Genomic DNA, 22,080 nt, shown 5'->3' with positions numbered 1-22,080 from the left:
GTCGCAAAACATCGTCAACGATGACGATAACTATTATGCACGCTTCAATTCGCAAATGTGCAACGAAGCAAACCCCGTACATTCCGGCTCAACGCCTCACGGACTAATCTCGTTTCATCTTAGGAACTCCCTGTAATTACGGGACTTTGCGTACAACAGTACCCCCGGGCTGGGCAGATAACCCCCACCAAAGCAGTGCATTTAGACGACACGGTAACCCTTTAAAAAGGATAATCGTTTTTTTGTTCTGAAGTAATCAAAGGGAAAACGTTGTAATCAGACTGTGCTTGTTTGGGTTCGTGGTTGGCGCGTTGAAAAACCACTTTTGGTTGGAGGATGAAATATTTTTAGCTTGCTTTGCTAGCTAATCGGTGCATCCGCCGCACACTCACATTTTCCTCGCTGCCTTATTTTACATAGGAAATACCAGTGACGTTCCTTTCGATAGGAATTCAAATAAGTAGAGAAAAACACACAATGCGAGTAAAAACAACGAGCGACATTCTAGCTGTCCTAAGTCTATCTTGATTTAGGAGTGCACGCACAAGTCGTCTACAAACCCCAATCGACATTCATTGAAGGGAAAACGCGTAAACGTCACTACGTGATGCTTCCTGGTGCAACAAACGCACCACCATTATATTTAGAAATAACCAGCCATTCGCTCGCCCCTCAGGCCCGATTTAAGCAAGAAGAGTTAATTGATCATTTGCTGGTAACCGTTACGGGCGGTGTCCACCATGCTTTGATTAGATCAATTGAAAACACAAAGAAATTATCGTTTCTCACGCAATGTCGTCTCCAAGGAAGATGTCTTGTAGGTATGTGAGAGAACATTTAGCAATTGAATGCTTCGGGGCACGGCGCACAAAGAAACAGTGGAACATCCCGTTATTCAACCTAGCATTAATGTGTTTTTTTTCTTTTTTCTATCATCAGTATTTTGAAATTATTGACCTCTAAAATGTACATCTAAAAAATTCTGTATATTATACTTAAGAACAGAATCAGATAAACTTTAAAACCGACGAAGCACAAATCATGATCGGGTTGAAATTTATCTTTCATAAACATTAGCGCTGCCGCTATCCTGAACTTCACTGTGGCCCACGAGCAGACACCCGAATTCCATGCTCGCTCCCCTCGCTTTTTCAATGCGTATCATTTATTACATAAAGACCACGATCGTATCACGTTTCAAGTTGAACTTGAACCTGGCCACCGCCACGCAACTCTCTAAACACGCCGGTAGCATCGTACCGAAACAAACCGACTACAAGCGGGAGAACGGATGGAAAGGTAAAACCCGTCAAAAAGCAATTCCATAACTAACGATTGAGAACTTTCTCTAATTAGCCAGAGCCAGCGAAAGCACACGCAGCAGCAACCTTTTTCACGCCAGCATTATAATTTTCTATCCACGGTCGTTCTTCTCATCTTTCACAGGTTCTAAAAGATTATTTAACGGCTATAAGTCACGCAATAGGGAAGCTGCTGCTGCTGCTGCCGCGGGCGGGTTCCATTCTCACACGGCATGAAACGGGGTACAACAGGGAACCTAAAACGTGGAACCACAAAAGACGTATTTGTTTATCCGTTGCGTTCGGGAATGCGACGGTCGCGTACGTCCGGGGGTGTAGCTGTGGAAAGAATTCATCCACAAGGGTATGAGAGAAAACTGTGGCATACAAAACTTTTCTAATCACCCATTTTACTTATTTTTTATTAGCTTTTGTGCTCGAAAGGTACATTTTTCCAGATTTGAAATAATTGAGGAAGTAAAGTGTAACCAAAGTATTAAGTAAGCTAAAGGCAACTCGTCAAAAAAATACCAATATCTTGGGGGAAAAATCACAACAACAAAGACAAGTAGAAGCTAGCAAGTTTTAAACCCGTATTACCTTCGGGATAGGACTTCCTGGTTTCTGGTTTGAAAATCTTAAAATAAATTCTTTAATTTACGATCATGTTTTCCAACTCGACCGGTATTTCTCCCCTACGCCAGACATTCGTGCTCCCATGAGCAACGAGAGATTTATTTAACGCGTGCGACACCTCGTCTGCACGTGCACCCCATCGTTCAACAGCAGACGCAACAAACCTGTGCCTGTATGTGCCTTTAAAAGACATACACCAAGTGCAGCAGGCTGGCAAGTGTTAGGAACAACATTCGGAACTCGTTTGTACAAAAAACATTACCGAGGTTCGTCTTACATTACTAATTCACACAAATCCACAAGGTTCCATTCGTTGCTATAAACTAATTAGTTGCTATAAATAATTTAACCATTTGACAGAAACTACCTGGACCTCCCAGAACTGCAAATGTACTGCACACGCCAAAACTACGAGAAACAACAATCTTTACGATGCGTGTAGGCGGCTTATATCGTGAAAATGATCACCTCTATTAGATACATTACTGCACTGCTACCAATAAATTATGCATCTTATGTGCGCACACGGCTACTTTCTCACGTCACGAGAACAACGGGCCGAGATGTGTATTTTAATCCATTCCATCCTCCTACGCACGCAGAAGACGCTGCTGCCCGGCATATCGCCTTCGGAGAAATATTTCATAGGATTATGGCACTAAAAGTGGTTTCTCTTTCTATGCCTTTTCTGTACAACCATAACAAAACCGACATCCGTTCCGCTGCTTTGGCCGTCGACGACAAGTTCATAGCACAACACACCACCATGAAAACGAATGCCAAGGTCTCGGATTGCGTGAGGTAGGTCAGTGAGCTACCCCTCGTGGGGTGGTCGGTCTCACAGTATATGGGACACTTAAAAATTATATCGTCTCTCAAACAGTACTGTGGTAATTGAGATTTGCTCAATTTTGGATTCATATTAACACTGAGCTTATTATTAATTACTTCAAAATTAATCCTTTTTGTCGAATTACTTAAAGAAACGAACAGATACATAATCATAGAATATTGTGAAAAGTAAGTTTTCCCCTTTAATTAATTAACACTCACATTTTCTCCATCGTTGTGTTGAGTATCGCCATTAGCCTGTGCTTTCAGCTGATCGACTTCGCCAATTTTTTCCAGCTTGCCAGTTCCTTCCGCGACCACACCTTCCTTGGCCGGGTCTGTGGTTATGTTTACCGAACGCTTACTCTGTGCCAGTCCCATCTTTTATTTTTTCGATGAAGCTTTTATCTGTAAAGATACAAAAAAGGGAACTATTAGAATGATTGTTGTAACATTGCGGGTATTAAATCTACCATATACGATAACCATATCGTGAGGCGACACAAAAAACAAAAAAAAAATCATAATATCAATTTTATTTAACAATCAACACGATGAAGAATTCTTTGAAAAATAATTAGGGATAGAAGTTTGACGGATAAATCCACGTGGTGGTGGTAATTAATCAATATATTTACATATCATCAGCTGCGTAACAAGACAGGGAAGCAAAAAACCACTTCAATCTTCGCAACCAACCAAGGTCGCGTATACATGGCTATCGGAATTCAATTTCTCAAGATTAATGATCATCGTAACGGTCAAGTGTTGATGCCAGCCAGCAAGCCAGTTTCGGCTTTGTGCCCTAACTTAAGCGGTTACACATAATGAGCTGTTGACGTCAATTTGCCGCATTCTTACGTTTATCATTTTTTTTTAACTTGAAATATATAATAGCTTGTTGCAATTGAGACGAATATTTTAAATGTTTGTCCAGACAAAAATGATGAAGTCAGGTGACCCCTTTTTTTGTTAGATATCACTTATAAATAATTCCTGTTTTTTTCTGTTAACATAACATCAACAAACACAGACTGATACACTGATTGTGCCTAAGACTTTTGAAACTACATTCTGCTTAAATTATAATAAACAACATATAAGCCACAAAATGTCTCATTTCGTGAATGTCGTGAAAGTCACTTGGCCAGAACAACCATTTTCGTAAATGTCTTCATTCGTTGCAGTCGCGACTACCACTCCATACACGGATGTATCCAAAACCTATCATACCATACCCTACATTTCCTATCCAGAAAGCTCACCCCCCTGTGTCAATGTCACCGGGGTAGAGAGCAGGGTATACCAAATCACCGCCTTTGAATTGCTGACAAGCAGAACACCATCAAACCCTTCCACCCATCGACCACAAATAAAATAGGGCTATAACATTTTATGCCTTTTGGGATGAAGGCAACAACACAAGTTAACCTTCAAAATAAAGCACAGCATTCAGGCTGTGAGTAAAATACAACCGTGCATTAAATTGAAAGAGTTCATAAAATTGTAATGAATTTTGTAACGTACGTTAGTCGAACAGCTCACAAGAATGTGTGTCTGTAATCACTACAATACATCTCATCTGGGTGACTTTACACAGAGTTCGCTTTTCTAATAACCAATCCTACAGATTTGTTTACTTGAAAGCATCTGAACAAACAAAATTGAGAGGGCAAATTATTTATTGTCCCAAATAACATTCCATATATTTACTACTCTGCTTGCTAGCTGCGTTGGCAAACAAATTGCTGGGATTTTAAAATAATCAAATTTTATGGCCACATTAAAGCGCTTACAGTAAAAAGCGCCATTACAGCACAACACTTCCTGATAACTAAGCAAAGATGAGTCGTCGGCGATGATCACGCTCCCGAAGGAAAATCAACGTGGGTCAAGAGCAATTTCCGCAAAAACCCCTTCCAAGTTCTTCCTCGTGACAAGTATGAATCACCGCCACCAACGCTCGTTGCGCTAGGGAAATGTTGTATAAAGCTTTATTTTGAATTTTAGCTGACACCGCAACCATCATAGTAACGTTCAGCGCGATGGAAGGAAGAAGGTGATTCAGCGCGACACCAATTGCCATCGGTGGCTCTAAAATGTGTGAGAACGTTCTAACAATTTCAATTAAACAAGCACCACAACGCAGCAGTAACATTCATCAGCATTTTACTACGAACCCACCAGTCAGCGTTGGTGGGTGTAGTGGAATGGATGATACCGGGAAAGTTCAGCATATTTGCAGGTGTGCGTGCATAACTCATCAAATAAGCTGTTTTCTAATAAATGCCTTATCGAGCTTGAGCGCACATTGGTTTCCAAACATTCTCACATACACATCCCAGTGAGTTGCTGCAATTCTCGAACGCCAGGCACATTTTTTTTCCCGTGAACAGTTGACATACAGTTCTGGTGGTTGTTGCACCCCACTTCTATGTTTTGATTTTATTTGTAATCGTAGGGGTCAGCTCCACAGTGTGGGACCACGATTTCATTGACCATCGACGGGTCAGCTGTAGTTTCTTCAAGAAGGCACACGTCAAGCCGCTGGCAGGAAGCTTCTGAAAAGGTAATGTCCGATTTGGCCTTTCTTCCGGGGGTCGGTACTGTGTGTAGCAGGATGCAACAGATAGACCGAATGACACGTTCGAAGGCTTCTCTTCGACTCATCCCTCTAAAAAAACCCCAGTTCAACCCAACTACTACAATCCGTGTGTGGTGTTCACAAGCCGACGAAGGCGACGATGGCGATACCGGTACGTGCAAGAAGCCAGGAAACGGTGTCATAAACCGTTATGTTTAATCAGCGTATAGCTAGAGCGCGCTCGCGCACATAACCGTACATTAACGTGGGTAATCTTGCTGTTATTATGTTTTGATGGCTTGGCTTTAGTATTCCGGGACTGGCTAGAGCAAGCAAAAAAAAAATACACTGTCGATCGCTGGCGACTGGAATCATCAGGTACGCGTTACAAGTGATACGGGCGAAACAAAATAAAGTTGGCAGCGATGGGGCTGTAGAGAGTGAGGATGAAAAAAAGGCCTCCCCATATTCAAGAATACGGTAGAGAGCCAGCCAGCCAGCCAGCCTGTTGTGCAGAGGCCACCCCCTCCCCCCTCCCCACTAAAAGGTGAGAAAAGGCTCACTCAAACAAAGTTGTCGAGTACCGTGCAATTCTCAGGCATCGGAACACAATTTTCTAAATCATCCCCTTCATGGAGCATGGAGCAACACCACGACGACCCAACGGGACTTGCCCGTACACTGTGTGATTGTGAGATATAGAGTCAGCACGTTTGAACGGCAATCTAGAAAATAGCTCCAAATGAACGTGATTTGTCAAATCTCTAACCTGAACGAGGAGCCTCAACGTGGGAGAATTCTACCAACCTTGGAAGGGTTTAGGAATGAACTAGCCATATTAGAACTGCTTTTGAACTCTGTTTAAAATTAGATGGTCCATTTTCGAGAACAGCTGGACACTGAATGCACTTTGAAATATTTAAGGGCTGTTAATATTTTAAAAATGTTGAATTTAAAATTATTCGATCGATTCTATATCATTTTTAAAGGTGTTGAGAAGCTAGTTTTACCAGTAAATGTTAGATACTTCATCTTGAACCATGTCTAGAAATAATTGAAGCATTGCTAGTTCATCCTTCAAACTCTGGAATTACTTGAAAATAAGGTACACAATAATAATGACTTAAACAAAAGAAAGAAAAAGAAAAGAAACTATGATTAACCTATGTAAGATAGAGAATATCTTCTCTGTCTGTCTCTGAACGTGCCCGAGGCTTTAATTTACTAATCTATTTCGTATGTACCAACAAAAATACCGGTTTGGCTTCATATTCTTTGTCGTTAGTCTTTGGACGCGATCTTCACCACATGTGTACGGAACAAACTTAATATGTCTGCCCTTTCTGCTGGTGCTTGGCAGAGTGTGCACCATATGTTGTGGAGACAAACCACCACACGGGGGGAGGTACTATACTAGCTGAAGCTTCCTTCCTTTAAATGGCGAAAAGGCAAAGAGAACAGCGCGGACCCGTTTACGCAATGGGAAAGCGGGTGCGCAACTGTGCTGAAGCAGCTGCTTGCTTCTGTTCTGCTGCACACCCGGCTTTGGGTTGAGGCCCCGCAGCACTCAAGCGAACCCCGGCGATGGGGAACACCACCAGAACACGCCCGTATATACATGCATACACACACACATATATATATTTCCATGCATTCGTCGTTCGCGATCGCGCATCCATCGTTAATGACCTTGTGCCGGTCGACGGCACTGAGATGGCTTGGCTCTGAATTTACCACACCAGGTTGCTGCTGCTGCGTGTGGTGGTTCTACCGCCGCTTGCCATTGCTGAAATAAGGCTAAAATGGGGAGCGCGCGTTAAGGGACCGGCAAGAACGAGCCCCATCCCCTTCTTCGGTGTAGATGCGAACATCCGAGAGAATGCATCTGGTGACAACACAACTTCTTGGTTGAGCCGAGCTGGCCGAGTACGAAAAATGGCAAAGGCAGCAACGATCGAAACAGAACGTGACTAATCCGTACGAGTTTATTTCTGGCCTTAAATCCTCGGAACTCGTTAATCCCGTTCTTGGTAATTGTATTACACTACGGGAAGCAAACGATTCTTGCGATCGCTCAAATGCTCATAAAACTGACAGCATTTTTATTACGCAAACTGTATGTTGTAAATTGGATTTTAAATGAGAGGCTTAACATTGTCAAATTATTAGAACTTGATACTGAATTTACCACCTTTTGTCGATACATTCTTTGTTACTCTGTAGATTCAGGCACTTCAAAGGTTTCCTTCGGTGAGTTTCTTTTTCGGGGTTTATTCCTCTTGCTACCTTTCTTTTTTCGGAAAGGGTTCGTAAGTCGTTCGTTTTTTTTTCGGTCGTATAAACATCAACATTAAACGCACACTTGGCTAGCAGACAAAAAAAAAAGCCAGCTCCGTCACTTTTCCAAACGTCTCATGCAGAAAGCTGAAACATGTGACAATGATACTTCCGGCATGCACAAACAAAACGCCACCAGCCGGTGTGACATGGGCACAAAAGTGCGGTATAGCTAGCTCGCACGATGTCTCTCGGGGTGAAGCAGTTGTGGCTTAAACATTCGACACATGAAAACATATCGCCATCTATCGCCGCACACAGGCACATACGTTAAGTGCAAAACGCCACCACAAGCCAATGGGTCGGTCCGCTCCTCAATAACTCTCCCCTTGGTTAGGGGGTTAGGCAAAGAACTCGATGACACACCAGGCGCGATTAGTATGCAAATTCAGTCAAACACACCGAAACAGGAATTTCATCAACCCAACCCGCACTGATGTTGGTCGACACCGGCGAGCCATACGTTCGAAGGATCCATAAAATGATGGTCATAAAAATAGCGCCCAGCACGCTCCCTTCGTCTGCCGCTTCTTGTGACCCAAAGAAACCGTTTACAGCGCTGTAGGGACTGTTGAATTTAGTCGCGACACTGGGACCGGATCTGACCGACAACAAACACACATTTATCGAGCGCGGAACTGCACTAATGAACACACTAATATCCGCAAAATTAAAAGCCTACAGAAAATACGAAAACAAACAACTAAGAAGCGATTGTAACGAATGCGACGCAACAGACCTCCCCGATCCGTCATCATTATTATGGTCTCCCCCCTTATCAGTACTGCAGTACCGGAGGTACTACACCGTAGCTCACTGAACTAATCAATTTTCAGATGGGTTTTTTTCTGGGTAAACCACCACCTCTCAACACATTGCACAAATGGGCATCCTGGAATGGAGATTTGGGTACACGTGACCACAGCACAGCATCAACTTCATTAAAACAGCACTGGAGTAGGTATTTGATTCGTGATCGACATTTATTGCGCATTTTCTGAAGCTCCCCCGGGCGATTCACCATTATAACCAGCCAGGGACCTGTTTGTGTGTAGTTCGCTTCTCAGCAAAGATAAGCAGCATAGAAGTAATACAGTTGTATGGGTGGGGGGGGGCAGCAAACCCCTCCAAAATCATCGATTTGGGTGCCCTTGTTGCTTTAATCTTATATCTCATCTCACAAGTCCAGTCAAGAATGATGAATACTATTGTTGTACACCGCCTGAAAACGACAACATCAAACGTTGCTAGAACAAACAAGGCACAAGAAGGAGCCCACTTGGTAGTCAGTCAAAGCGGACGAAAGCCACAAATGCTAATCAAATTTTTGCAAAAGTCACGACATTTGGTGGAGCTGTTTTCGCTCTTTCATGTGCCAATTGATTAGTTGCACGAGCGCGAGGCTACAGAGGGCTAGATGATTGTACAAACGCGACCAAGAATAGACTGGACAGCGTAGTAACAACGCACTGATGAACGGACCATGAACATTTGTAAAGTAAACGCACCCATGTCTTTTGAGGTTGTGAGCAAAGATATAACAGATAATTTGCATCAGCAACAGTTCTAAGTACAACTAATGGTTAGAATATACGAATGAACATTTTTGACATCCAAATTTAACAGTTTGCTATTTATTCTCCATGAGACAGCCCAAAAACGCGTTGGAATAGATGATCATGCTTATGACGATGTTATGAGTGTATTAGCATCCGAAGCCTCTGTCTTATCAATGAAGTCACGCAAAGTGTGTACACAGTAGGCGAGTATATATGCTAACCTTCAGCGTTGCACCAACGAGAAGAAGCTCAGCTATCTGTACTCCATGAGAGCGGAGAATGTCTGGCATTAATGTCACGTTCATTGTATTAGCATAATTTGATAACACCTCTCACTGTCTGTTTTCCTAATCACATTGGTGGCAGTAGAAAGGAAGACATCATGCTCTGGGTGTGGACATTACTTGAACTTGATACTTGAAGTTGCTATTATTTTAATATTAAAATCCATAACCAGACAAGTGATATATCACAAGATATTTCAACTAACCAGCAGCTACTGCGAAATGAAGCGTACCTATTCCCCTGCCCGGTGAACGAATCACGTATTTATGGAGGTCCCCGAATTCATTGAACCATCAACAATTTCCTTCCAGTCCTATTTGGCATTGGGCGCGCTATCTGATAGCCAATCAATGTCGCACACATCACATGCCACATCGCACCCGTACACAAATCACAAGGAAAGTAAGTGAAGACTTTGGAATCGTTTCCTGCATATCAAACGTGCCAGGGATGTGGTAGTGCCACATCGGAACTCCGCCTCACCACCGCAAGCAGAAGCGTGGTCCAAAATACGGAATCAGTTGCAATCGAGCGGTCGTGCTGAAAATACATACCAGTCCCGCCACAACCTCTTACGAATGAATTATGACTTCATATACGTTCGAACGTACGAATTGCGTCTAGGAGTAGAACATGCTGAACGCATTACACCCTTGACCAGAACCGTACAAATAGGAGTTGTGAAAGCCCACCACACCACAAGTCGAGAGAGAGAAAAAAAACGTTTGGGAAAGAAATTAATATTTCAATAACATTGCATCCGCTGTTCAGCTTCGGCGGGGGCGAGCAACGCCGTACGAAGGTATATAGAATGTAGAAGTGAGAAAAAGAAACAACATAACTGCTGATTCGTATCACGTCAAGTGGGAGCTGCGCGCGTGAAGACGACGAGGATCCCGATTTGATGAGCATACACACAAACAGTACGAAGACGTCATTTCGATTCCATTTCCGGAACCAAGTATTTCCGTTCGCTTTCCGCATCCGCTTAGCGAGTGGGCTAATGCCACGAAGCGAAAAGAAAAAGTATAAGAGACGAACCCGGGAATATTGGAGAGAAAACTAGAAGAATGCTATCTTTGAAAATCTCGGATGTAGATGCAAGTTTGCTAACTGTTAGAAATTATTACTTAATTTAAGTATAATACATACACTATAAAAAATATTATTTTCAAATTTTCAAATATTCAGAGTTCAAATCCCATCCGGACCGTTACCCTGTAGTGAGGGGGCTGACAATCCAACTACATGGTATCATTAAGTCTAGTAAGCCGGAAATCTTTCAAGTAATTTCCAACAAATACTTCTTACTTTCTACAATTGATTTATAAATTATTTATACACAATCATCACCAATTGACCTACTAGACAACAATGGAACACATCAGAGAGCAATTTTTCACTTTGAATCATAAGAACATCATCCAGCGATCTATCTTCATTGGATGCGCGCCTAACTGTACACAATACGCGCGGCGTTCTTGTGGGAATAGAAACATAACAGAATTTTCGGACTGGGAATCAATTAATCTTTGTGACATGTAATCAACACCAGCCCTTGGTCTGCTAGATTTCTTATCATCCCTCTAACGGCACGTAGCCAGACAAGAATTCGCGGCTCAACCAACCGTACGCTGTTTGCAACGGCAAAGGACTCGTTTCCGGCAATAAATTTGTTTACGGATGGTCTCTGTCGGTGGTGCGTTGAAAAGCAAGAAAAAGGATTGACGAGGCTGACAATGGGACAGTGAGAATGTTAGATAAATTTCGACGGTAGCTGGCGGCGGAACAACTGCCCTGCTTCTGCTTTCCGAAACAGGGACAAATATCCCTGACAAAGAAACGCTGCTGATGGACTCAATATAGACATTGTCAAATAATCGCAACGTTCGTAACCCTTCAAGGGATCATTTAAGGGTGTGGCTTTCGTGTGGAACATCGTGTTTACATAGGGCACCGGTTAACGATTCTTCAGCAGAAGCAATTTATATCAAAGTAAAACTGGTAGTATAGGCGATTCTCACTAATATAACATTCAATCGAAGACAAATACAACTAACACATTTTGGATTTAAAATATTTAATATTCCAGAACTATTGCTAGCTATCAAAGAATGTTAAAACATTAGATTGGGTCTCTGAACACGCTTCTCCTTACTTGCCACTATCCAACAGTTTTGTTCAAAATGAGTATCTTCAATTGTTAGCAACTATAGAAAGGGAAAGCACAGGTCCGGATAAACTGTAAAAAAAACGCATCTTTAGCCAACCATGACTCATCCTGCTTAAGCAAAGCAAATTTTAGCCTGAGTAATACAAAAAAGCACCCCTCGTGACGACGAAGAAAGGTGTTCAACACAAGGAAAAAAAACCCGTACGGTCATACAATCATGATGCCGTTGCACGTGGCCAAGGGTTAACCAACATTGCTTTTAACTCCATGTTTTATTCATAATTGTCTTCCGTGTTGAGCGAGTTGTCGCTGGCGAGAAGAACACCACTTCGCGTGGCACAACACCACGCCGCGTGTAGGATGTAACTAGGCTCCATCTGGCTCGAGCAGCAGAAGAGATGGTTTAGGGAAAGCTACCACAGTTTTTGTCTTCCTTTCCATTTTTTTTTCTGTACAGTATACAATGTTCAACGCCCTGGATCAAGAAGGAATCAAGAAAAAACTTAACGAGACAATAAGATAATAAGGTGAAGGTAAAAGAACCTTTTTCCACCGCAATGAAAAACGCCACCGAAGACGTGGGCAACAAAGCGATGCAGAAAGGGCCTCGTGCCTGTGTGTATGGTTGTTCTTTTCAATTTTAAATTCATCAACAGATCGAGCGATCGGCCACCATAAATTATCATGTCGACAACTTTTCACTGCCACCGCCCACAGCGGACACGCAGGCAGACGAATGTTGGTGTGTCGTTATGCCACTGAGGCTTAATTTTTTAATGCACTGACAGCAAGATGAAAGTGTGCAACAGACGCTTTTGGTGGATTTTTAAATAATGTTCCACAAAGAGGAAGAATGATACGGGATTTGTATGGTATAAAAGAATTTCCCAAAAGTGATTTCAAGAACGTTCTAATGCAATTCTCACTAACCAAAGATAGAATCGTGGGTTAGAAAACAGCCTTTTCCTATTCCACATTTCTATACCTTTGAATACCTCCTTGGGGTGGTTCGCTGGCCTAGGCGACAGCGGCGCTGGTTTTCCAACGGCAGGACCGGGGTTCAAATTCTATCTGGACCGCCTCCGTACGCAGGGCTGGCTACTTTGCTACGGGTAAAATAAAGTCATAGAAAGTCAGAAATGGCAGGCCGAGACCTCTGGAGGTTGTAGTGCCCAAGAAGCAGAAGTAGACCTCCTTTGGTTAAACCGAGACTCGGCAAAGCAACTGTAAATTTATGACTTCCAAAATTTTATGAAACATGTTACAAAGCCAGAACACAACATTTCAAATGAATCTCATCTCAATCTAACACATTCGCAACTCGTTTCTTCTTTTTTTTGGGTGGATTGGCTATGCTGTGCCTCGCAGGTTGCAGATAGAATATCATCAGCAATAAAGCAGTACAACAAAACCCACGATGATCCCGATAATAAAATTGCTGCCATAAGCGCGAAGGATGAAAAACTGCTATTCACCACAGATGACGGGAAAGAATGCGCCAGCTCGAAAAGGGAAGGAGAGAGCGGGCGAGTCCACAACCCGTGTGGGGGTGTGATAGTGGGGAGTGGAATGTGCGAGATCTACCCAACTACTGGCGAGCGCTCTCAACCAGAACGAAAAGCAAAAGGCCATTAACCGCCGGAGCCACGTGGACTCACCCGAATCTATATAAATATAATCAACAACGCCTTTTAACCGACCTCCGAAAATGTTCGTATGCACGCATCTAACAATTCACCACCACCAACAGGCGGAAATTACCGTAGCGAAAATGGCTGCATATACGCGGGGCCGCGTTCTGAAGCATACCAACCAGTCTGGAAAGAGAGTTTGCAGCCACCAATAAAGCCACAATACGCGCACAAGAACGGCCTTTTCGTTCTACTCTTGATCAGCAAAATAAAGAATGAAAAGCAGCAGACAAGGCAGAGCTCGCGGCAACAAAGTAAGGAAGGAAATATCTATTATAGCCAGCCTAGCGCTACTGCCCGCTGCCAGATAATTCTCGCCGCTCCAAGGCTATTTGTTGTCCGGGCCGAGCGCGAACCCGAAAACCGGAAGTCCAAAGATGTTTTCAGCCAGATAAAATAGATATGTATACACGCACAGTCGGGACTCTGCTGCATCGTGTATGTGTGTATCGTGATGATGGGGAAAAACAAAACACATAAAACAACAACCCGGTCAAACGTATGGGGTTGTTTGTTGCTGGGTGCGCACAGTATGAGGTTGTGATCGGAAAGAAGCACACCCATCGGATAATACTGTAATGCGGTGGTCAGTAGTATCTACACACACATGAGCTTTACAACTAACAACTCTATTGGTTTCTAACCATCCTCGCTGCATTGCTGTCTGCCAGAGCACCATTAGGGGGTGAGTGTTTTGCTGGGCGATGACATAGGTCTAGTCGGGCGAGAGTGGTCCCTTCCGTTTCGAATCTATACATTCGATCAACTGTGCGGCACATTAGCAGTATTTCCCCAGAATATCCCTTTTGCCCGAGAGGTCCGTAGTACATTGGCCTAAGGTTATACAAATAAATTTTCAGTCAGTCCCTTCGCCCACGCCAACTTCGTAAACAAACATAAACGAATCGTTCCTCTGTTTATGTGCATCCATTTATAACAGCCTGGAACGCTCTCAGATCCTTCGTCTGGAAATGAAATACGCCCAAACCTTACCAATGTGAACTTGTTTACAGAGTTTCCAGAGTTCCACAGAAGTGTATCAACTATCTCATAATATGCCCCTATAATCTTCTATTTCCTTAGCGTCTGGACTAATGATCAACTGAATCTTCGATGAACCTTTACACGTTCTCTTACACCGAGTGTTCGAGAAAAAAATATAAAATTCATTAGAGAAAAGAACATCTTCGTTGTATCTGTTCCAATGAGTTGGTAAAATGAAAACGGGTAAAATAAATTACGATACCATCAACCTTTGTTATACAAAACTTAACGAAAGTGTACAGCAACTCTACGTATTCTCCTGAAATCGTCTTGAGGCCCCCAGAGATATCTGAGAAAAATTCAAGTCTCTTGTTGATGCCTGATTGCTTTTACTATCCTCAAAGAGCATACATAATATTCCCTTTTTGATGACCGGCGCCGATCATCAGGATGCAAGTTAATCTCTTTCTCAATTCGGATGAGTTCCAATCATCCATGCTTGCTGACACATGTAACGTAAATGAAGAAGGATTTAAACTGTTTAAAATGACGAACAGTGTTTTTTAACATGTCAAATTTATTCTAAACGCCTTTTTATACTCTAACCCCTAGTAATCCAACCCTCGTTTGAATGATTTCAAAGTGTTGCAAACTCCACCCAAAATGAACTCTAAAACACAAAACAAACCCTATCGTGCCCGGCACACACAGAGACTCGTAACAAAAAGGCCACAAATTAAAAAAAAAAAACATCAGACAGATTTTTACCACCTCGCGCATGAACAAACGCAAGGTGTGACCTTCAAACATGGGCTGCTCAAACTGGTTCAACAGAGATAAACCCTTTAAAAATGAATGATAGACAGACATGGTTGCTGAGGAATAGGAGAAGAGGCAGGGGACGGCTCGCGATGGAACAGGAATACGGAAAAACTACGCATCAGGTCGGTCGGTCGGTCGGGTTGGCCTCGCAGGTCCAGCAGAGCGCACGTCACTTGATGATAAACCCACCATCCAACCAACCTCAAAAGCCGCGTACGTTTGAAAACTTTAAAACACATTCTAGCACTTTCGCTATCGGATGCGCGTTAAACTCCACAACATTCCACCGCGAACGACATTCCACGGGCCATGAATAATCAATCGGTGCGGTGGTGTGACGCTTTTTTTTTGCTTACGAATCTGGCCACCACCCTTGTTTACACCTATACCCTACGAATCCAATCCACTTGAAGCGTCTTGAATGCGCTAACAAATAATCCAACCGCCAACCGGGGATATCATCGCACTTTTGCCGTGTTATTAACGCACTGACCGCAGTACTTGGTTGGTTGGAGGAATGGAATTTGTAGTGTGTCAGGAATAAAAAAAAAAGAAATATAATAACGCTTTGCACCATACCAGCCGTTATGTGTGAATCTTTCCTCGCAACGCCAACTCAAACCAGAGCCGCCGAACAAAGGGTTAAAATATTTGCTATTTGTCGCGCACCATACTGTCTCGCCAGATTTTGTTTGTACGAAGTACGGCTGGAAAGACATCCAAACCCAAACAGCAAACTGTGCGGCACACGATCGCTATTATTGAGCCATCGAAGAAAGGGTGGTGAAGGAATCGAGGGACAGCCCGTTCCACGCGATCGTACTTGCAATATATGCGTGTCGATTGTCATTCCATGCGGACAACAATGGCAATCATCACGGGGATGATGATCATGATGGTCGACGCCCAGTAGTTGACATTGAGCGAGTGTGTTGGACGATCGCCGACACCATCGAAACTCCCCAGTAATACGATCCTAGCCGCCGATAGCCGCTTGCTATGCAAATCGCAACTCTTCGAAAACCCGTCCTCTCCGACTGGCCCAGGCCGTCTAAGGCCATCTTCGTCGTCGCCGTGCTGTGTATTTGATCCTGTTCCGCTAAAACTTTGCACAAGAATAGGGTGGGAGAGAGAGTGGGGGTGAGTGTGGTCCATAGGCAGGGGGAAGATGGATCGATCAGGCAGAAGACGATCGGTAACCTTGACTTCAGAGCGCTTATTACGATCCTTTGTCTGGCGTCGAATTCGCATCTCGAATGTGTCATGCGTTCGGGAGTAGGTGACACACCTTTGCTGTACAGAAAGTGTTAGGCAAACAGAGAAATACGTCGCCTTCGAAACCGTAGCTCCGGTATCAAGTGTCCATGCAAAAGAGGTGTTTAACTTTGTAAATGACGATGCATCACATTCACTTGAGCGAAGTTCGTCGTGTATGGAATGCGTTTCTTGGTGCACTTTTGCAGATATAATTAGCTAGGACAACAAGAGACTGAATTACGAATTGAATTCGGTTCTACAATCTCTTCCCAGCCGTTAACATAATCCTCATCCAGGTCCAGTTAAGATGACGTAGCATCATCGCGACAAGCAATCACGCAACAAAGGCCACTTTCTCTTGAACTTCAAACTATCTCCCACTCTCATGGTTAAGGAAGCTCGTCAAACAAAAGTGGCCACTAAACTATTACAATTGAATTAAGTAGTGCAACACAGTGCACGATGATGGGCGCTGATAGGCCCACAAAAGGAGTCATCTTTCATACACGCTGCTGCTTCTCGCTTGAGGGCAATTTTTCCGGGCAAGCAAGAGCGTCAACCAACGGCAGCAATACACCGCATCGTGTCGTGGTTGAAGTTGTGCTGCACTTAAGCCTCTTCTTTTGTGATGATTCTTTCCCCCGCATACTGAGTGTTGAAAACGTTTATCTTTTCATCATCATCATCATCGACGTCGCGTGTGTTGTGCGCCCGGGTGGGTCGGTCCAGCATAGCTCTCTCTTTGGTAGCCGCTACCGGGACCGGAGATAAGTACCGCCGCTTCGTGTTTTCTTACGAGCAGCAGCAGCAGCAGCTGCTGAATGGCGGATTTCTTCCCACGCCAGGAGGAGAAATTCAGCCAACGTGTTTTTGTTGGGTGTTCGGGGGGTGGTGAAGAGCATTAAGATTTTCATAATGTACGCCAGAACTTGGGCAACCGCCGTTCCTGTGCAGCCAGCCAGCCGGCCAGCCAGTGGCTCTTTGGTTCTCAGCTGTGCAAATGCATCGAAAGACCCAATATCAAAAGCCTGGAATACTCAATGAGCAGAAAATTGGTACCATTTAGCCGACTGTTCTATATTAAATGTAGTTACGGTGAGAGTGTTAAAGGGTGTAGATCTGGTACATTTTAATGACATTAAGCTGGAGGTTTACGTAAGCGTCAACTCAAGTGTGTTACACTCTCTGTGTAGAGCATATTTTGTAGCAAAACATACTAGCTTTCTCCTGTGCAATGTTAGATACAGCGTGAACTTCTACTAACAAAAGCGTAGGAATTTCCCATGATCGTTAGTGGTGAACTATCCATCTGCATCATCATCTGGACACACACACACACACACAACTGTTTATTGTACGTTGTTCGTTCAAATGACTGATTTTTTCTACTTTTTTTGTCGGTGTAGCGATCCTCTGGGGTTGGCGAATGCCGTCGAGTAGAAATTTTTCATCATACCATTGGTTCACCGCAGCAGCAACATCAGGCATTATACCCAACCACCCTTTTCACTACTAGGAATAGTAGAAGCAGAAAAAAAAGATTCATTTGTTTATTTCTACCACCCCGCCCTCAACAAACCCTTCCACCTCAACAATCCAGCGCCAATCACCAACCAAATCCAACAAAAGTGAAACAAAACAGCTTGTTAGACAGCAGGGGGCAGGAGAGGAGCGGCAAGCGATGTCTTGAGCGGCTTTGTCCCTTAAACACAGTTACTTGTTGAGGGGTTGAAGAAAAGGGGTTTATAAAGTACAGTATTGCTGACTAATGAAACGCACACTGAGTGGTGTAAAATCCTATATCTCGTCAACTTTTCTTCTTTGAAACCCTCCTCGACGATATTGCCATCTTCGAAGCAACATTTAGCTCAGTCAAGTGAATCATGTTGATCTTGTTGAAGGAACACAACACAAAAAAACACTCGCAAAATGGATACCGATCGTACTCTCGATCGTAGCAAATGGAATGCTTGTTGCGTTTTTTGGTTAACAAAACAAAATAAATGAACTCTTTGTACATTGCGCGCGCGCGGGCTCACACGTGCAATGAGATTTCGCTCGCCAAATGCAAAATTAAGAAAGCTGTTATAGTGCCGCCAAAAGGGAAGCAGGCAAGAAGCATAGACCAAAACCTATTGCCACACACACACAATCCTGCCGTCCGAATCAATCCAATTATGTTTGAAATTGTGCGTTTCATTTCACGACTTCCTCCCAGCACCATCATATCACACCACTACGCCACCCTTGCCGAGAAGCGTAAGCAGAGTTTTAAAAGCGGAACGATCTTTGCTACACATGACCTATAATTACCCAGTTTGAAGCATGATGTGTATTTTGTCAGAGAAGCCTTCGTGGAGAAGTACATATACATAAAAAAAACCTTTTACGCGTGCGTCTCGTTGGATTCGGAACCTACAACCCGAAATCGTCGTGTTGTGGGGGCTGTGATAGACAGCCACACATCCTCATGCAAAGCGATGCCATGTGCATACCAAGTGCTATGCATGTTATAAGGAGTTGCGAGGACGTAAGATGATATGTTTGGTGGGTAGAAGTTTTGACATGTCACGCCAAACGGAAAAGTCAGTTCTCAGGCGAGCGATGTTGAATATCGTATTCCAGGTTTTCATTTCCTTTTCCGCTGCTTGCAAGAAATTTTGATTGCAATAACCGTGTTAAGCTAAGAGTTTGGGGTGGGAATACTCTTAAATTTTGAAACACGGAATATTCCCTGTTATTAAAACCGTGTTGCATGCTGTTGACATCCCGAAAAGCATTTCCATCACGCCTACTCTCTTAAGAGCATGAGATACAGCAAGGAAAAGGCCATCATTACTTAACAGCCACAGGCGGGAAGAGATGACTTAAGATCTGTGTTAAAAGAATCTCCCTTCTTCTCGAATTGAGATTCGAACCGATTTAAACCAGGTTGACCCTTTAGGGGAAATCTTAAGGGTAGAATTCTCGTTTCGTACATAACTCATACATTATGCGCTTAAACAATTACTTACTTCGGAAAATAAAGGCCACACGTTGAAGATGTTTGCTTGTCGTCGAAAGGGAGTTTTCTGCTCAACACTCTCTTTACTGTGTCCACAATGCACCTTGTGCCGGAGCCTTTCTCCAATGTGTTCTCCCTAACAGCACGGCGCCCACCTTCTTTGGATGCCTCGGCAATCGATTCAAGCTCTCGCCACCAACACTGTGTAGTCACAACAAACTTTTCGATAACACTCTTCTGATCACTTTGACAATTTTGTTAATAATCACCTATTGATTTACGCACTTCTACACACACAAAAAAACACTTGGCTTCAGAACTCTGTCGCTTCAAATTCCTGCCACATGAAACAAAAGGAAAGGAAAGCGTTTTAAAGGGACCGGCGACGCAACCAAAAACCAAGGGATTCAAATTTCTTCAAACAAAAACCAGACAAGCAGACCGCAGAAGAGAGGGAGGGCAAGCTTTGCATTAAGCTCATTATTTTTCGAAAAAACTGTAACAAAGTTGTCAACTTTTGATAGCAAACGTTAAACGCTCGTGTTTCTTTAAGCTACCGATAACTTCCTGTTTTTTATGCTTCTCCTTTTTTTTCTCTCTATCTCTCTCTCTCTCTCTCTCTCTCTCTCTCTCTCTCTCCCTTCATTCATTCTTTTTCTTCCAGCAAAATGTTTTGTTGATCCATATCTTACATCCACGCAAGTTTGGTTGGACCTCAGCTCAAAAAGCATCTGCCCCATTCTCCTTTCAACTCTTGCCAAGATGCACAGCATCAGCCGCGTACTACACCCCCGGTCTTCAACTTGAACTAACTGCTTCAGTCTTCCTCACACGATGAACTCGATGGAGGAAGAAGAATTGGCACACATGAAGGAGAGCAAAAAAAAACTGCTATGAACAGCTTTTTATCGGAGTTTGCAATATACAAACTCAACGTGCCCCACCGTGTATAGTACTGTGCACTTCTTGCCGTGTGGATAAATGATGCTGGAAAACTTGGTGTGTGGTGATTTTATTGCAAACCTTCCCCCTTTACTCTGTTTGCTTTGGTGTCTTCGTTCGTTAGAGGTTAGGTCGTGAAATTGTACAGTCCACTTTAGCGTGTGTGTGTGTGTGTGTTTGTCTGGGAAGCTCTGGCTATCGTACACTCGTCGATTCATTGACGATGTCTAAGGGTGCAGCAGCGCGGTAGTTGTTCCGCGAGATTTGATTCTAATGGAAAAGAATTCGCATCCGACAGACCTCGGCAGTAAGAACCTCCTCTTCATTGAGCTTTTCGCCCGCTTGTTGTTTCCCGAACGTTAGAGAGACTTTGTGACTTTACCCGTCTTGCGTATCTGAAACATCCTTCACACTTGTCCTTTGTACAGCAAGCTGATGCGTAGCGAAGACGCACGCGCAGGTACACACGCACACACACCGTGTCAAACAACGCACCAACATCGACGGGACGAAATTGACGAAAACGGGAAACGGGAGTTCAAAAAGGAATATACGATTAACGTGGGCAGAAGCAGAATTCGTCTTGAATAGGACACGACACAAGCCGGTGGTGGTGGTAGCAACACAGGACGAAAACCGGTAAAAACGTTCTTCTAGCTGCCGCAACAACGCGGTGCCATCGAGACGTGGTGTGCGGCTCTTCTCCTTTTGGACCTGCGATAAGACTTCGGCAACGGACAGCCAGCGTGCGCGAATGAATGGCTGGCTTAATGGCGAATATTATGGGGTAATACCGTACGGGCAAAGAAATCTGCACAGGCAAAACCCCCTGTCAGCTAGAAGAAACGAAGTGTCGGTACCTCTCGACGAATGAGATGTGTGTCCCTGTGTCGCTCCAGCCTGCCTGGGCAAAAAAGTTATCGGAAACACTTTAAGGGTACAAACCAAACTAGTTTCAGGCGCATTAACTCGTCTTATGCCTGTGTGCGTCTGTGTGTTGAAGGGTTTAGAGTGAAGAGGAATATTTTTAATCCTGCTTCTTTTCCCAGGTAGCCCCTTCACCAAAAATCAGATCAATCTCGAAGATTTTATTCTAGGTACACGGAAACACGGCAACGATCGACAGAAGATCTTCGTTGAGAATTCCCCCAGCCATTGTAATATCCAAAATTTGTACCAATTTTCATCCGGTGCATGCAATTTGATCGGCTTCTCACAGAGAGGATGTGTGTGGATGGCGCGTTATAACATAAAACACACATCTAACGCTTCTCTAGCACCGATGGCTTCGCTAAATCGACACAAAAAGAGTACGAACACGAACCAAAAAAAAAAACCGCCCGGTGGCAAATGAGCGTAAAGCCTCACCTGCCAAGTCAAGTGTAGAAAATTCAAATCGACAGCCTCACCTCAAGCCTATCATAAAAAAGGCAACGGTCAAATTGAACACTGACCTCGTTGGAGGAAAGCGAACACACCCCGTAAAAAAAACGCGGAAAACTGCAGGCAGAAGATGAAGATCGGCACTGCTCCAAAAACCGGGCAACTTTACCACCACCGTCACCGCCCGAACCCATCATCCGGACCTGGCCGAGGGTAACGGGTTGGGTGTGCATTAGTCCAGGGCGGGGAAGTAGTTTCGACCGTGCCAGGGATCAATTCCCTCCTCGAACA

General features: G+C 43.7%; 1 protein-coding gene across 9 annotated transcripts in view; it reads right to left on the bottom strand.

Moving 5' to 3' along the window:
* Positions 1–22,080, bottom strand: part of LOC118511590 (flocculation protein FLO11) — a 60,017-nt gene that overhangs the window by 20,490 nt on the left and 17,447 nt on the right. For 7 of the 9 annotated variants that reach the window (XM_036054841.1, XM_036054848.1, XM_036054840.1 and 4 more), the window contains 2 exons: positions 19,475–19,801; positions 2,991–3,176 (listed from right to left, as the gene is read on the bottom strand). In XM_036054841.1, coding sequence (XP_035910734.1) covers positions 2,991–3,149 — 159 coding nt within the window. In that variant the 5' untranslated portion in view covers positions 3,150–3,176; positions 19,475–19,801. The remainder of the gene's footprint in view (positions 1–2,990; positions 3,177–19,474; positions 19,802–22,080) is intronic. The other 2 variants (XM_036054843.1, XM_036054846.1) reach the window with 1 other exon arrangement.

The sequence above is a fragment of the Anopheles stephensi genome, chromosome 3, assembly GCF_013141755.1.
Source record: "Anopheles stephensi strain Indian chromosome 3, UCI_ANSTEP_V1.0, whole genome shotgun sequence".
Taxonomy (NCBI): domain Eukaryota; kingdom Metazoa; phylum Arthropoda; class Insecta; order Diptera; family Culicidae; genus Anopheles; species Anopheles stephensi.
This window is presented reverse-complemented; position numbering and strand designations above follow the sequence as displayed.